At 40.4% G+C, this 17,813-nt stretch overlaps 1 protein-coding gene across 5 annotated transcripts in view; it reads left to right on the forward strand.

Moving 5' to 3' along the window:
• Window positions 1-17,813, forward strand: part of LOC134356302 (calcium-transporting ATPase type 2C member 2-like) — a 73,464-nt gene that overhangs the window by 11,687 nt on the left and 43,964 nt on the right. For all 5 annotated transcript variants that reach the window (XM_063067153.1, XM_063067156.1, XM_063067155.1 and 2 more), the window contains exons 2-9: window positions 2,271-2,384; window positions 4,046-4,162; window positions 9,243-9,332; window positions 12,416-12,451; window positions 12,536-12,597; window positions 12,904-13,012; window positions 15,631-15,780; window positions 17,331-17,399. In XM_063067153.1, coding sequence (XP_062923223.1) covers window positions 2,271-2,384; window positions 4,046-4,162; window positions 9,243-9,332; window positions 12,416-12,451; window positions 12,536-12,597; window positions 12,904-13,012; window positions 15,631-15,780; window positions 17,331-17,399 — 747 coding nt within the window. The remainder of the gene's footprint in view (window positions 1-2,270; window positions 2,385-4,045; window positions 4,163-9,242; window positions 9,333-12,415; window positions 12,452-12,535; window positions 12,598-12,903; window positions 13,013-15,630; window positions 15,781-17,330; window positions 17,400-17,813) is intronic.

Raw genomic sequence — 17,813 nt, forward strand, 5'->3', positions numbered from 1 at the left:
CCTGCTGAGTTCCTCCAACATTGTGTGTGTGTGTGTTAGTTACTTTCAACTGGAATGAGTTTATTACTGTGACATGTACCAAGATGCAGTGAAAAGCTTTTCTTGCATATTGTTCATACTGATCAGACCATTATACGATGCACTGAGGTAAAACAAGGTAAAAACACTAACAAACACGAGAGATTCTGCAGATCCAGAACAGCAAGAATGCAGAATACAGTGTGATAGCTACAGAGAAAGTGTTCTATAGGTAAAGAAGAAGGTGCAAAATCATAACGAGGTAGATTGTGAGGTCAAAAGTCCAATTTATTGAACTAGGGAACTATTTAATAGTCTTATAAAAGTGGGATAGAAGCTGTTCTTGAGCTTGACGGTACGTGCTTTAGTTGTTTTTGAGCCCATGTTTTTCATTATTTGTATATACCAATGGAAGAGAACAATGTCCAACCACAAGGAATTCTGCAGATGCTGGAAATTCAAGCAACACACATCAAAATTGCTGGTGAACGCAGCAGGCCAGGCAGCATCTCTAGCAAGAGGTACAGTCGACGCTTCGGGCCGAGACACTTCCTGACGAAGGGTCTCAGCCCGAAACTTCAACTGTACCTCTTCCTAGAGATGCTGCCTGGCCTGCAATGTCCAACCAGCATCCTGGACCCGTGACTGAAAGTCGGTCATTGATAAACCAGCTGAGCATGATTGAATCACGGATACCAACCTGTGTATTATTCAACCAGAGCCAGCTTGGTTGATGTGTTTCTTCTTGTGCTGCATTGGATCTGGAGTAACAATTAATTCCACTTCCCACTCCCATTCCGATATGTCGATCCATGGCCTCCTCCACTGTCATGATGAAGCCACACTGAGATTGGAGGAACAACGTCATCTCATATTCCATTTGGGTAGCGTGCAACTGATGGCATGAACATCAATTTCTCGAACTTCCGGTGATGTTCTCCACCCCCCACCCTCACCATTTCCCATCCCCTTTTCCCTCTCTCACCTTATCTGCTTGCCTGCCCATCGCCTCCCTCTGGTGCTCCTCCCCCCCCTTTTTCCTTTCTTCCATGGCCTTCTGCTTCTTTCACTAATCAACTTCCCAGCTCTTTATTTCATCCCTCCCTCTCCAGGTTTCACCTATCACCTGGCGTTTCTCTCTCCCCTCCCCCCACCTTTTAAATCTACTCCTGAGCTTTTTTTCTTCTGTCCTGCCAAAGAGTTTTGGCCCAACCGTACTTTTTTTCCATAAATGCTGCCTGGCCGGCTGAGTTCCTCTAGCATTTCGTGTGTGTGTTGCTGGCACTGTAGAATGATTGCTTTAACCGCTGGGCAACTGTGCCGCTCCTGTATGCTACTGTTACACAGCTATTGGGGCTGTATATTCACCATTATGATAATATGAGCCAAAAACATGTAGTATTTTTGTGTAAAATGAGGCAATTGAGCTAGATTTTGGGACATATCTTAACCTAATATTAATTAAATGTATAAACACTTTTGAAGAGTTTTTTTTCTTTCAACTTGATTTTCTTGGTAAAATATTAGAAAGCTGATATGCTGTAAATTGTGCAAATTGCAAATTTTACTGTAGATGACACAATGCCCACAAACATTTACAATATTTACAATACTCTGGCGGGAGGAGAGAGAGCAGCACACCGCGTGTGCGCAGCCTTCCAGTGAAAAATGATATCGTATCCGTTAAATAGGGGCTGTGGACAATTCTGATTTGATGGAGACGGATGTGAAAGCACAGAGGAACATCTGGAGAAATTTCTGAAACGCCCGTTTGCTGCTGTCGTTACTGTGTGGTCGGGAATCTTCTGGAGGGAAGGCCTCAAAATCCCCAGCTTTGCCTGCTGTTGGCAACCGAGATTGAGGTCAAATCGTTCGGATAGAGCTGGCACTCAGTACTCGGTGTCGGAGAGCTGAATCGGAGGCTCGAAGTTTTCGGATGACTCAGAGTCGGACTGTGGTTGGCATGGCAGGGAGAGTTTTTCTTCCTTCTCCCGTCTGCGTGAGATGTGGGACATTTGAGAGACTTTGAACTTTTTACTGTGCTCATGGACTTCTTCATCAAGTTATGGTATTGTTGCACTGTTGTAACTATATGTTATAATTATGTGGTTTTGTTAGTTTATTCAGTCTTGGTCTGTCCTGTGTTTCTGTGATATTACACCGGAGGAAATATATCATTTCTTAATGCATGCATTACTAAATGACAATAAAAGAGGACTGCGTGTCTTCATAATCTAAATATTCACCAACAGACAGATGCAGAGCTCCAGGAACTAAAAGTTAGCAGCAAAAAAGAATCAATCCGTCCAGTGTCTTCCAAGGAAGCCAGCATACGCCATTTTGATGACTTAATAAGGAACCTTGAGGTAAGAATGAGATGTTGTCATCAATTTTTATTCGAATACTTATTTGTACTTTCAGTGCATAGTGTTGGAGCAAAAATCTTTCCTACCTTGAGAAGGATGCCTGAAATTGCTGTTTGCTTATTCATAAAACTATGAATAGTCATGCCAAGCCAAAATCACTGTAATAAAATAAGATTTAGATTTCTTAGATCATATTAATTCTATATCCTAAGTTTTATTCATGAGCAGCCAGTAGTAGTTGAATCTTTGCAGTCACTCTTCATTTCATGTCAGTACAATGCCTTCTCAGGCTGTAGCTTGCTTGTGTAACCCAGTGGGAGTTGATAACCTTTTTATTTTGGTTTGGATATTCTATATTTGAATTGAAAACTCCCTACCCCCATCAAGGCCATAGTTTCCATTAAATTTCCCTTACCTATAAAGATCAGATCTTGGGTGGGCTTTGAACTGAATAATTCCAGAACAGTACTTAAAAAGACATAAACTACAAGAAGAAGCAGAAGACGTAGGCCTTCAAAGCCAGTTCCAGCATTCAACAAGATCATGGCTTATCTTCTTTCTCAGCACTATCTGCTTGCACTGCATCCTTTGCATAAAAAAAAGCATTCTCCTCATCTTAGTTTTATTTGGCCTTTCGTTTTCATTCTGGGACTGTAATCCCTGGTTCTACACTATATGATTTCAGCAAGGGAAACACCCTTCCAACATACTTCTGTTAAATCCAGACAAAGTGATGTAAGTTTGAATAAGTTTCTGAACTCTGGGAAAATCCAGCCCAGTTTACTCAATCTGTCCTCAAACCTGTCACCCCTGGAATTACTCCAGTGAGTTTTGTTGCACATTTTTTCTATGGCAAGTATATCTATTTCTTTAGGTGAATGGACCAAAACTATACCAAATATTTTGGGAGCAGTGTCACCAGGCCCCTATGTAATTGCTATAAGACATCTTTAGTTGTATGTTCAAATCTACGAATAATAACGGCCAACATACCATTTGCCTTACCCACCAACTGCACATACATGTTGGGTATCATTGCCTGTGTCCCTTTTAATGTTAGCGGGATCTAATGTCTCCCCCCATTGCATTTTCTGTAATTGTGCTCTAAAATGAACAATTTCTCATTTTCCAAATACTGCATTTCAATTTCTTGCTTCCTCACTGGGAGTGTTTATATTTGAAACCTGTACCATGTACCAAGAGATTATCAACTCCAGTAATTTTTTTTTTGCTTTCCATCTTATAACCAGTTTTCAATTCATGTCAGTCTGTTACCGCCAAGTCAAACCTTCTCTCACCTTGTCCTGTGTGGGGCACTATGAAAGCTTTCTGAAAATCCAAATATCCAATTTATCTTGGAATCAGTCAACATGTGAAATGGCTGCTGCTATGTATGAAAAAGCATCACTGGGAAATAGATGGGAAATAAAATTATGTTGAAAGCTGGCATTGATACTTGTATCAATAAAAGAAATTAAGTTCCCAAACTATTATACTACGTTACACATTGCACTATACAGCAATAGAGATACCTAATTTGAACCATGAAAATTGCCTGAAAGAATACCATGATCATATAATTTAGAAAAGTGCATTTGTGGTTATAATTTTAAGAAAATAACTTGCCATAAATAATTTTTAAATAATATCTTTGGTGATAGGCTGATTTGGAGAATGGTCTCACAGAGGTTCAGGTGCTCGAGCGACGGCATAAGTTTGGATGGAATGATTTTGAAGTGGACAAACCTGAACCAATTTGGAAGAAGTACCTTGGCCAGGTATTAACCAGGATGGTTATTTTTAAATTTAACAAAAACCTTTACCTTTTAATGTGACAAGTTTCCTTTAATGTTGCTTGAACTTCATTATAACTTAATGTGTTAATTATGATTGTTCCCTCAATAGAACATAGAACATAGAATAGTACAGCACAGTGCAGGCCCTTCGGCCCACAATGTTGTGCCGACCCTCAAACCCTGCCTCCCATATAAGCCCCAACCTTAGATTCCTCCATATACCTGTCTAGTAGTCTCTTAAACTTCACTAGTGTATCTGCCTCCACCACTGACTCAGGCAGTGCATTCCATGCACCAACCACTCTCTGAGTAAAAAACCTTCCTCTAATATCCCCCTTGAATTTCCCACCCCTTACCTTAAAGCCATGTCCTCTTGTATTGAGCAGTGGTGCCCTGGGGAAGAGGCGCTGGCTATCCACTCTATCTATTCCTCTTTTTATCTTGTACATCTCTATCATGTCTCCTCTCATCCTCCTTCTCTACCTGCACTGCATTTTCTCTGTAGCTGTTGTCTGGTCAGGAGGGCTTTGGAATAATTTTTTTTTAAATTGAAGAAGAAAGTGCTCTGTTCTATTTATAAGATCTGTGGAAGGTATTTCCATTTTATTTCAGATTACCATCATTTATGCTATTTTACTAAAAGGCTGATCCAGTCTGTGGGAAGCTAAAACAATCATCAGTTTCAGTAAGTGGTGAAAAGGAAGGCCAGGTTTTACAAAAGTGACATGCGGATACAAGGCTGGCAACTTGACTCTAGCATGTAACATTAAGGTTAAAATGGTGATCAGAGAAGAGGGCACAGTAGGTGCAATGAGAGTGTGGATTTTAGAGCAAAACTAAAGACACTGGCTTTGCCTTTCTCGGTGTCAGATGCACTTACAATAATCAGAGTGAAGGTAACTAAGTATGTGAGTGTGACGGTCGGGAGGGGGTGGTGGGTGGGAGGGTCATGTATTATGTGTATTGATTCTTGGCTGTCAGCTACCGATATTAAAAGACAAGTTCAATGCCAGAGCAAAGAAAGGAGCTGGAAAAATTACTGCTGACTCCACCCATCCCAGCAGTCACCTGTTCACCAAATTGCCATCAGGGAGATGCTACAGGTCCATCACCATCAGAACACGTCATCTCCAAGACTTCTTTCCCGTAGCTATCCAACTTCTCAACAAACTCACTCAGGTGGAATTCCCAAAATGTCCCTGAACAACTTTCATGAAATTCTTTCCTGCTCTCTTTGTTCTGCTGATAATTATTGAGTCTGTTCTTATCTTCACATTTATTTGCGTTTGATTATTGACATTTGTGCATGTGACCGTTCTACTAATTGTCAAGTGCTCTTGGCTGTTTGCACTATTATTGTAAATAGTTGGTTACCATTATGTTTTCTGTAATGGTATTGTCCTGTGTCATATGCTTAGCACCAATTCATAATTAGTTCTGGTATGTTTCATATGCTGGCAATAAGAGAAGCTGACAGCGATGCAGGTGGATGCTTCCCTGGTATCATGGATTGTTGATTACCTGACTGGCAGACCACAGTATGTGTGCTTGCAACACTGTGTGTCCAACAGTGTGATCAGCAGCACTGGGGCTCCACAGGGGACTGTCTTGTCTCCCTTTCTCTTCACCAATTACACCTCGGACTTCAATTACAATTACACCTTGTCATCTTCAGAAGTTTTCTGATGACTCTGCCATAGTTGGATGCATCAGCAGGGGAGATGAGGCTGAGTACAGGGCTACGGTAGGAAACTTTGTCACACAGTGTGAGCAGAATTATCTGCAGCTTAATGTGAAAACGACTAAGGAGCTGGTGGTAGACCTGAGGAGAGCTAAGGTACCGGTGACCCCTGTTTCCATTCAGGGGTCAGTGTGGACATGGTAGAGGATTACAAATACCTGGGGATACAAATTGACAATAAACTGGGCTTGTCAAAGAACACTGAGGCTGTCTACAAGAAGGGTCAGAGCCGTCTGTATTTCCTGAGGAGACTGAGGTCCTTTAACATCTGCCGGACGATGCTGAGGATGTTCTACGAGTCTGTGGTGGCCAGTGCAATCATGTTTGCTGTTGTGTGCTGGGGCAGCAGGCTGAGGATAGCAGACACCAACAGAATCAACAAACTCATTCGTAAGGCCAGTGATGTTGTGGAGATGGAACTGGACACTCTGACGGTGGTGTCTGAAAAGAGGATGCTGTCCAAGTTGAAAGCCATCTTAGACAATGTCTCCCATCCACTACATAATGTACTGGTTGGGCACAGGAGTACATTCAGCCAGAGACTCATTCCACCAAGATGCAACACAGAGCGTCATAGGAAGTCATTCCTGCCTGTGGCCATCAAACTTTACAACTCCTCCCTTGGAGGGTCAGGCACCCTGAGCCAATAGGCTGGTCCTGGACTTATTCCCTGGCACAATTTACATATTTACATATTACTATTTAACTATTTATGGTTTTATTACTATTTATTATTTATGGTGCAACTGTAACGAAAACCAATTTCCCCCACGGTCAATAAAGTATGACTATGACTATTGAGTGGTAACATTGACAAGAAAGGGATTTGAATAGTTGGGCTTACCATGGATAAATAGATTTTTCATTTTAAAAAGCATGCCTCTGTTTCATCTGATATTCTACATCAAACTTTTTGTAAATAAATATCTCTGGTTTAGAAAATCTGTACATCTACCAGCAATGTTGTCAATCAGATTCATGGATGAATCAATTTAAACTTTTTGTCAAAGTTGTTTAGTGCTATTTCCTTCACACAAGTTTCAGAAGAATGAAGTAATTATAGCTCTGGACCTGATGCAGCATAACCTCCCCACACCCACCGACAAAAGTAAATAACATAATAATAATAAAAACACAACATAAACATAAATACATTAGATAGCTTATATACATAGATTAATTATATGTCCATAAAGTGATGCTCAGCTGTACATAAGCTGCATGATGGGAAATAATAAAGTAGTGCTGGAGTTGGTTGGTGGAGGTTTTGATCAGTCTGACTGCTTGGGGAAAGTAAATGTTTTTGAGTATAGTGGTCCTAAGATGATTGTTATGTATTAGGGCATATTCTGGAGATGTGCAATGTAGCAAATATTAATTTCAATAGCAAAGTCTTCAGATCTGAACATGGATGTAGATTGAATTTAAAACATAGGTTGGAACAATGGTCTTCCTGGAGTTGCATTTTAGAGTAAATCACAGGCCAGGAAGCATCCAATTGACCTGAGATGTCTGCATGTGCATAAATGCAATTAACACCCCATTGCATGAATACTATGCACAAACAGTCCATGAACAGGATGTGTGGGATCCTTCATGATGTTGCTGGCTCTTGTCCAGCATCTTTCTGTACATATATTCGTAATGGCGAGTAGGCTGGTCCTAGTTATGTGTTAGATCAATTTGACCGATATGTTTGACCAATTTGGTTAATCTATGGAATTTGTTGCCACGGGCAGCAGTGGAGGCCAAGTCATTGGGAATATTTAAGGCAGAGATTGATAGGTATCTGAGTAGCCAGGGCATCAAAGGTTATGGTGAGAAGGCAGGGGAGTGGGACTAAATGGGAGAATGAATCAGCTCATGATAAAATGGCGGAGCAGACTTGATGGGCCAAATGGCCGACTTCTGCTCCTTTGTCTTATGGTCTTATGGACTACCCATTGTAGAGCCTTCCTATCTTCCACAGTGCAGTTTCTGTACCAAGCAGTGATGCAGCTTGTTCGGATGCTCTTTACCGCACGTCTCTAGAATGACGTGAGTATGGATGCATAAAGCCCAGCTCTCTTCAGCTTCCTCGGAACGTAAAGGCATTGGTGAGCATTCTTGATTGTGTAAGGTATATTCTAGGACCAAGAGAGGTTTTGTGAAATGTACACTCCTAGGAGTTTGAAACTACTTACAGTTTCTACTGCTGTGCCGCCAATGTAAAGAAGGGTGTAAGTGGAGTGACTTCTCCAGAAGTCAATAACCATCTCGTTAATCTTGTTGACATGGAGGAAGAGGTTATTTGCCTGGCACTAGGTGACAAGTTCTTCTACTATCTCTTTGTAGACCACCTCGCCACTGTTGGTAATGAGCCTTACCACTATCGTGTCATCAGTAAGCTTGATGATGTGATGGTTCAGATGCAGTCATACGTAAGCAGAGTGTACAGCAATGAGCTCAGCACACTGCCCTAAGAGGCACCAGTGATGAAGATGATGGGGAAGGAAGAATGGTTGTGCATCGTGACTCTCTAAGGTCTGTTGTTTAGGAAGTCCAACATCCAGTTGCACAGTGCTGTAGTTAGACCAAGGAGCAGTAAAAATTGATTTGCTTTCGTCATAATCTGTTATCTGTTATCAGGTGTGTGTGTGTATGTGTGTATACTTAGTCAAGCATAGGCATAAAGGAATTAGAAACTATTAGTTTTGTGTATTGATTTCGTATTGCACAGTTAGAAGTTGAGTGTTTAACTAAGATCTTAATCCATTTTATAAAACCTTGGTTCTTAAATTCTGCATATTTTCCTGAACTGAGACATGTTTTGCTTCTCTAACACAAAACTGATGCATTGTTCATTAAATTGTTGGTCACAAGAAAAAGTGAACCATTTTCAGAGCAGATCTATAGGCACTTACTTTTGTTTGTGCCACCAATTACCCAGCTATGCTCCACTACCGGATTCCACGTGGTGGAGCATAAGCTTACCCATTTCTCTGGGACTGGATGTAGTATCTGCCAACTAAACCTCTGTCGGTTCATGCTGAAGGTCCATGAACCCATTCACTTGAATGAATAGGATCAGCTGCAACAAAGAATTGTAAGTTGAAGTGTTTTATTATACTTAATTATGTCTGCTTTAACATTTGATTTATTTAAGTGTTTTACATAATTCAGATGTTTTATTTGTTTTTAAGTTGTTTAACTGATCTTTGACAGCTTTGAATGCATGTCATTGGAATCAAGTATATGCAAATTGTAGACAATTATAATAAGATGGGATTTTATTATATTCATATGTAATAAATTTAGTCCTATTATTTTTTTCAACTCTAGTTCAAGGATCCCCTTATTCTGTTGCTCTTGGCATCAGCTGTTATTAGCCTCATCATGAAAGAGATTGAAGATGCAGTGAGCATAACAGTGGTATGTAAAATTATATATCATTCAATTAATAGTAAATATATTCTCTTGTACAACTGTGACGTTGAATCGGAGTTGGGGAATTGGCTGAAGATATGTTCAGATAGCTGGTCCAGTTGAATTTCTGTTCAGTTGTGGCCCCTTTATGTAGATACTGGAGGTTAACAATCGTAATATGGCTGCAGGTCAAGAACAGCTGATTAGATTTTCTCTAGTTGTACATAGTCATTAATAAGGAGAGAGAACACAGAACAACAAAGTATGGGTCCATCTACCCATGATGTTGTGCTGACTTATATAAAACTATACCATGATCAATCTAACCATTTCTTCCTACGCAACCCATAACCCTCCATTTTTTTTTTCTTGCATCCATGCATCTTTTAAATGTCTCTATTGTATCGACCTCTGCCAAAGGGGTTCCCAACCTTTTTTACGCCATGGACCAATACGATTAAGCAAGGATCCCAGACTGGGAACCATTTCTCCACCACCGCACCCAGCAGTGTGTTCCAGGCACCCATCACTTTTTTTTTTAAACTACCTCCTGATATCTCTTTTAAACTTTTCTCAACTTACCTTGTGCTGATGTTCTCCGGAATTGACCATTGACAGTGGGATAAAGGCACGAGCTGTGCACTCTTTCTATGCTTCTCATAATTATATACACCTCTATCAAGTTGCCCGTCCTTCTCCGTCACTCCAAAGGAAAAAGCTCCAGTTGCTCAACCTTTGCTCTTAAGTAATGTGCTCTAATTCAGGCAGCATTCCTCTGCACTCTCTGTAAAGTTTTCATCCTTCTCATAAGGAGGCAACCAAATATGAACACAATATTTTAAGTGTGGTCTAACCAGACTTTTATAAAGCTGCAAAGTTATCTCATAGCTCTTGAACTCATTCCCCCAACTAACAACGGCCAGCATACCATATGATTTCATAATCACCTGATCAACTAGCAAGACAACTTTGAGGGATCTATTGGCTTGGACCCAAAGGTTCTTCTATACTGCTACATATCCTGCCCTTAACCTTGTACTCTGTCTTCAAATTCAATCTTCCAAAGTTGCTTCGCAATTTTCTGCACAGAACTCCATTTGCCACTTCTCTACATCCTATCAATATGCTGTTATTGTTGTGTCTGTGCACAACTACATATCAATTAAATAAAAGCACGCATGTGGGAGATGGCTTTAACTGGTGTATTCACATTACAGTGTGAGAGAGAGAGAGAGAGAGAGAGAAAACAATGTACACGTATAGACAACAGATCAATACATAGTGCTCAGGGGAGGCATTACTCTAAAAGAAATAGACCCAGACATTATACTTCCTCCCCCTTTAGATAAATGCAAAATAAAACTGTATATATACAAAACATTCAATTTCCCTTTCACAACCCATATTCCAAATAAACACGCTTTCACAGTAACAGTCCACAACTAACTTCACAGTTCTAAAGGTTCAGTCTTCTGAGTGGCGCTCTGTTTCATTCATGATCGCGCCTCTGGACCCACGGAGTGGCATCACTTTTGGCAGGTGTCTTGCCAAAGACAACGCTTTCAGTTACCATTGTCATGTTGCTGTCAGTGACATGATCATCACTGAGGGGCAAGTCCGGTGGCTGTAATGTGTCCCATCTTGTCAGATGCAATTTAGTCAGTGTGTTCTTCAGTCACAAGTCCAGTAGCTGGTCCATGTGACATCTCCATGTATGATCTCCAGCATCCACTGTGTACATCACTGGTCCAGTTCTTGTAGCTATCCTACCAGGTGTCTACTTGTCTTCTGTAATCATGCCCTATGACTTCCTGTCCAATCATGAAGCTCTTTGCTGCTTTACTTGTCAACCAGCTGAACTGTTTATTCTGCACTGCCATCCGTAGGTCTGGTTTCAGGAGGTCTATGCTAGATCTCAGATTCCTGGTAATGAACAGCATGGCAGGTGTTCGGGAATAAACCCCAAGGGAAAAATCCAGACCCTAAAGCAGTCCTACATTGAGTTCAATACTGTTTGCAACTCCTGTGATGCTACTGGACCCAAACTATATTGGTCTCTGCCATCAGTTGTGTGGAGAGGGGGAGCTTGCTACATGGGCAAAAGCTTGCTCTCCATAATGTACTACCCAGGCTTGTATATTGAGACAGCGAGGATGCAATATCCGTGGTCAACTCTAACCAACGAAGGCCTCATGTGAACATCACAATGCTGGGCTGTTTTCCACGCTGAAGGGCAGAGGGCAGTGTTGACATGGTATTGAAACAGCTTGGGGCAGAGGTAGTTCTGGAGTGCAAGTCCTCAGTATTAAACAGTCCTTCCAGGTGAGGCAACACTTCACTTACGAATCTGTTGGGGTCATCTATTGCATCCGGTGCTCCCGGTGCGGCCTCCTCTACATCGGTGAAACCCGACGCAGATTGGGGGACCGCTTCGTTGAGCACCTCCACTCCGTCCGCCACAACAGACAGGATCTCCCGGTAGCCACCCACTTCAACTCTGCTTCCTGCTCCCATTCAGATATGTCCATACATGGCCTCCTCTACTACCATGATGAGGCTAAACTCAGGTTGGAGGAGCAACACCTCATATACCATCTAGGTAGTCTCCAGCCCCTTGGTATGAACATAGAATTCTCCAACTTCCGGTAATTCCCTCCCCCTCCCTCCCTCTATCCCTATTTCACATCACCTCCCTCATAGTTCTGCCTCCTTCTACTACTTTGCATTGTTCCCCTGCCAATCACCTCCCTGCTTCTCCTCCCCCACCCCTTTGTCTTTCAAATTACTGTTTTTTTCCAACTACCAGCGTTCTTCAAACCCTCCCCAAAGTTCTTCCTTCAGTCCTGACGAAGGGTTTCGGCCCGAAACGTTGACTAATCTTTTCAACTGATGCTGACTGACCTGCTGAGTTCCTCCAGAGCATTGTGAGTGTTCCTTTGATAACAGCATCTGCAGATTATTTTGTGTTTACTTTTGTGCGCTGGCCCTTTTAATGTATAAAATGTTTTAAAAGTCAGAAGTTATGTATAATTTGTGAAACTGCAATTACATCATTTACAACCTTAATTTTATATTTTTCCTTTTTACAGGCTATAGTAATCGTGGTTACAGTTGCCTTTGTGCAGGTAAACTGTTAGTTTAATGTCATTCTTTATGAAATTAATGACATAGTACATCAAAATTTTGTTTAGAAATGTTTTTTTTTTCAGGAGTACCATTCTGAAAAATCTGTACAAGAGCTTGGTAAATTAATTCCTCCAGAATGTAACTGGTAAGTGTCACCTTCAGATATCTCGGACAGTTCAGGAAATATTGCAAAGAAACATTTTTTAAGAGATATTTGAATACTGTAATTGCAGTTTTTAATCCATGATAGGTACCTCCACAAAAGGGGGTTATGGTTTTCAGACAGTACGGTGAAATGATGGTTAGGAGCACTAGCAAGGCTGTTCCTGGCCATAACCTGCCAAAAATAGGAACAAAATAGCAGTTAAAATTGCGCTTTCAGTTATTTTCAAAGTTCTATATCTGAGAAGAGTGGCTGCTCATATTGCTGTGATTGTCCTCTCATTCACAGCATCCGTGAAGGCAAAGTGGAACACATACCAGCAAGGGAACTTGTGCTGGGTGACACAGTGTGCATCTCCATTGGTGATCGAGTCCCCGCAGATATGAGACTGATGGAGGTTTGTTCATTTGATGTTAAAATCAAAATGTTGGAGATTGTGAGCCCTTGCATCTTTCTGCCATTCAGGTAGAATATGACAGATCTGATCTTGCCGTCAGATGCTTATTCCTGCCTGTTCTCCATAACCTGATCAAAGATTTGTCTCTTGCTGCCTTAAATATGTACAGTAATCCAGTCTCCACTGCTCCATGCAGTAGAGAATTCCAAAGAGTCACCATAACCTAGAGAAGAAATTCTTCCTCATCTGCATTTTAAATGGGTAACCCACATTCTGAAATTACATCCCTAACTGTAGATATCTCTGAAAGGAAAACAACCTCTCTGCATTTCAGCTCTCATTTTTCTTACCATTCGCAAATTGAAGAACCGGTCTGTAATTTGGAATTCCTGTTCAGTTCTATCTATTCTTAAAAGTAATGATGAATAGCAAATCAGAACTCCGGAAAACTGCACAGAGCTCTGGAGAATTATTGGTGTAAAGAACTGTAAAGAAGTGGAGAGAGTGAGCAATTTCAAGTTCCTGGGTGTCAATATCTCTGAGGACCCAACCTGGTCACAACATATTAATGCAGCTATAAAGAAGGCAAGACAGCAGCTATATTTCATTAGGAGTTTGAGGAGATTTGGTTTGTCACCTAAAAACTTCTACAAATGTACCATGGACAGTATTCTGATTGGCTGCATCACCATCTGGTATGGGGTGGGCGGGAAGTGGTCTACTGCACAGGGTCGAAATAAGTTTCAGAAAGTTGTAAAAAAAAATTAGTCAGCTCCATCATGGGTATCAGCCTCCGTAGAATCCAAGACATCTACAAGGAGTGGTGCCTCAGAAAGGTGGCATCCAACATTAAGGTCCCCCGCCACCCAGGATGTGCCCTTTTCTCATTGTTACTGTCAGGAAGGAGGTACAGAAGCTTGAAGGCACACTATCAATGATTCAGGAACAACTTCTTCTCCCTCTGCCATCCGATTTCTAAATGGACACTGAACCTATGAACACTGCCTCACTACTTTTTAAAAAAAATTTACTTCTGTTTTTGCACTACTTATGTCTATGTCTCCCCTCTCACTGTGAAATGGGGACACCTCTTTCCCCCTTATTAGGGGGAGAGAACCTGTGGTATGTCGCATTACTGGGTGAACGAGTAGTCTTTGGGGTACTGCAAGTCTGTGTCTTTATTGATGCTTTGCTGCACGCTTGAGTGCTCGGTGGAGGGCACCGATGCTTTTTTTTTTGCTGGTGGGGGAGGGGGATTGTTGCTTTGCTGCTGCTTATGCGTGGGAGGGGGCAGCTGAGGGGGTCTTTGGGGTTCTAGCATTTAACTGTCATTCATTCTTTGGGGCACTCCTCTATTTTTGTGGATGTTTGCGAAGAAAAAGAATTTCAGGATGTATATTGTATACATTTCTCTGGCATTAAATGTACCTCTGAAACCTTTGAACTTATTTTAACTTGCCTATTTAATATATACGTACTTACTGGAATTCAGTTTTTTTCTGTATTTAGCATGTATTGCATTGTACTGCTGCCGCAAAGTTAAGTTTCACAACATATGCAGTGTCATTAAACCTGATTCTGATTCTGACCGCTAGTGACATTCTCCAACAGGGTGTGAGGACAAGAGAGTGGTATTTCTAGAGAAGTGTGTTTTCACACATTTATTATCCTTGATGTAGCACATGCTTCTCACTCATGCATTTCAGGATGTGATTTGGGAGCAGATGCAAGACTTTTACAATATTTGCTTTTGAATAGATGTTGAAGCAGATATTGAGGAAGAGTCAACACACATGACTGCTACAGAAGCATCACTTTGTTCCAAAAACATTCAACACATATCGTTGTCTTCGGGTGTCATAAATGTGACTGTGAGCATAAATTACCTTTAGTTTTCCATGATGCATTCAGAATTGGCATCAACTAATTGTATCCATCTACTGAGCTTATCGCAACAAACACCGTTCTTTTTATTTGCTTTCTTTTTTTTTACAGCTTTCACTTAAGATAAAGCATAAAATATTGTTTTCTCTTGGTTGACCATTAAGCTTAATGGGCCTGTTAGACAGTGTTTACAGTATATTAGTAAGAAGCTATATTAGAACAGGGAGTTTTAAGATCCGTTTCACCAAGTGCATTTCTAAGTTTCTCCCTGCCCCAGCCAAAAATTTCTAGTGTTTAAAGAATTTTTTCAGTGAGGAATTTCCCCAACCTTTAAAATCTGCTTTAGAACTCACAGGAGGGAAGGTCCCAACATCTGTATTTCAGCAACCTCCCGTCAGCTGATTGCTATGGTCAGCAAAATCTTGCCATGTAGAAGTAAATATATTAAAAAAAGAATTTACATAGACTTGATTCACACCAGATCATCCCAAATGAATTTGTGTTACGTAAAAAAAATACATTACTTGTTTTACCTTAAATGTATTTATAGGAAATTTGCTCAGGTATAAAGTGCAATTCAGTTTTACATTTGCTCATTCACTATGGTTTGAATATCCACTCATGTACTAGAATTTTGCTACTGACTAATAGCAATCACCTATCGGTTTTTGTAAGTAATGTATTTTATTTCCAACTGCATGTTACAACTAATTGGTTTATTGTTTTTGAATTAGGCTATTGATTTACTGATTGATGAGTCAAGTTACACAGGAGAGTCAGAAGCTAATAATAAAAGTACCACAGCCTTGCCCGAATCTGGTGATTCAACTTCTCCTCAAAATATTGCATTCATGGGAACCCTAGTACAATATGGAAAAGGAAAGGTACCTTCTTTATTAAACTGCTATTTCATAGTGCTGGTAAATGGATCTATGCAAGCAACGTTAGCTTATATCATGCAATATTAGGCTAATAAACTCTTCTTTCATCTGTTCCTGTTAATTCCATATTTTTATTTTGAGGAAGTGCGCTCGCTTATACTCAAACTCTTCATTACATTCAGACTAGCCTCTAGAAATGCACATATGCCAAGCTGGTAATGCAGAATATACATTTAATGCACCTTTCTAAGGCTGCATGGAGGAATGGACCATAAGAGTAAGTCATAGCACTGTTAGTGTTAAATTCTGAGAAGTCTTTGAACCACAGGAATATTCAATGATAGAGTTTAGTATTTTTGCTCCTCCTAATAAAGATCTCCCTTGATAAGCTTGGTATAAAGTATATGAGCCAAATGCCAAACATACAGATGGATTAACTTTGTTCTTTTGCATTGGTTTCAGTAACATTCATGTTCAATAATATCAGATATTTTAGGATCCATGTATTTTATTCCATATTTCCAGTAAATTAATTTACTTATTTCAGGTAATCATTGTGCATTCTTGCTTCCTACAGGCCACCACTCACAGTTTTCCAATTTTGTCATTGAATTGTTCTGCCTTTTATTACTGACCTTGCTTTCTGCTCTGAATTTGGGCCTACCATCATCACCAGCCACTTTCTGTGTATCTCTAATTCCAGTTCTGATGAAGGGTCTGCCATCTGAAGCATTAAATTTGCTTCTGTTTCCATGGATGCTGCCTGACCTGCTGAGTATTTATAATATTTTCTGATCATATTTATCACTGAAAGTTCTGTAGATAAATAACTGAATGACTCAGAGACTTTAGTTACATAAACTGGATTTTTCTGTCAGAACAAAAATTTCAAACATTTGTTTTTTTCTTTTGGCTTTCTTTTATCCATACCTTTACAACTACTTTCATAATTGTAGTGGTTTATTGATTTGTTTCAAGTCAAGAGAACGCAGATGTTGGAATCTGGAATAGCAAATAATCTGTTTGAGGAATTTATCAGGTTGATCAGCATCTGTGGGAGGAGAGGGAACAGAATAATTGATGTTTTGAGTCAATTCTGCATCAGAACTGAGAGTGAAATTGGGAGTTGGCCAGTACAAAAAGGAAAAGGTGAGTGGTGAGACCAGAATCCGAGGACAATTGAGGGGTGAAAGAATACAAGCAAGGTGTGCCAGGTAGGAAATGGAAGACTGCAGCAGGTGAATGACAGATGGAGACAGACAAAGGGAGAGAATGAGTGAGACATGCCTGATTGACATATTACTCATTACTTTATGCCAAACTTACCATGGGAGACCTTTACTATATTCCTAACCAGTGAAGGTGTGTATTTATAAAATATACATGTATACACATACTTTTAAGCATCTTTTAACGTACCAGATTTGAAGGCAAAGAAGAAAAAAATTGTTAGAACCAATTTTATGGTTGACCTATATCGATGAATTCTGTGGTAAATCAATATATACTGTATGGCTCTATATATATTTATTTTTTACTTGCATTGTATCCAGGGCATTGTGATTGCAACTGGTGAAAATTCTGAGTTTGGAGAAGTTTTCAAAATGATGCGAACTGAGGAGGTATGTGTTTGTTAGCTTGTTATTCAACACTTCTGCTTTTAGTTATTTTTGTTTATATTTGTCCAGTGTATGTTGATCCTAATGTTTACCCCTCACCCTAGAGCACATTGCCCAAAGCTTGCTGCCCTCTGCCTGTGGATAGTGCTCTTTATTCTAGTGTGACCCTGGGCACAATATTCAGCGGGGGACAAAACGTGGCAGTGGACAGTCACGGAACTTTCACAATACAGACAGTCCACTACATTCAGAATGGCTTTTGTCAGTCTGTCTGGCCTTTCTCAAAGATGTTACTGATTGTTATTGAATGTCCCAAGTGTGATTTCACCAACTGCTTGTATGGTTGTAAAATGATGTCCCAATTCTTGTCTAATACCTGTGCTACTGAAGGAACACATGCCAAACACCTCCTTCAGC

This window comes from Mobula hypostoma, chromosome 14 (assembly GCF_963921235.1).
Source record: "Mobula hypostoma chromosome 14, sMobHyp1.1, whole genome shotgun sequence".
Taxonomy (NCBI): Eukaryota; Metazoa; Chordata; class Chondrichthyes; order Myliobatiformes; family Myliobatidae; genus Mobula; species Mobula hypostoma.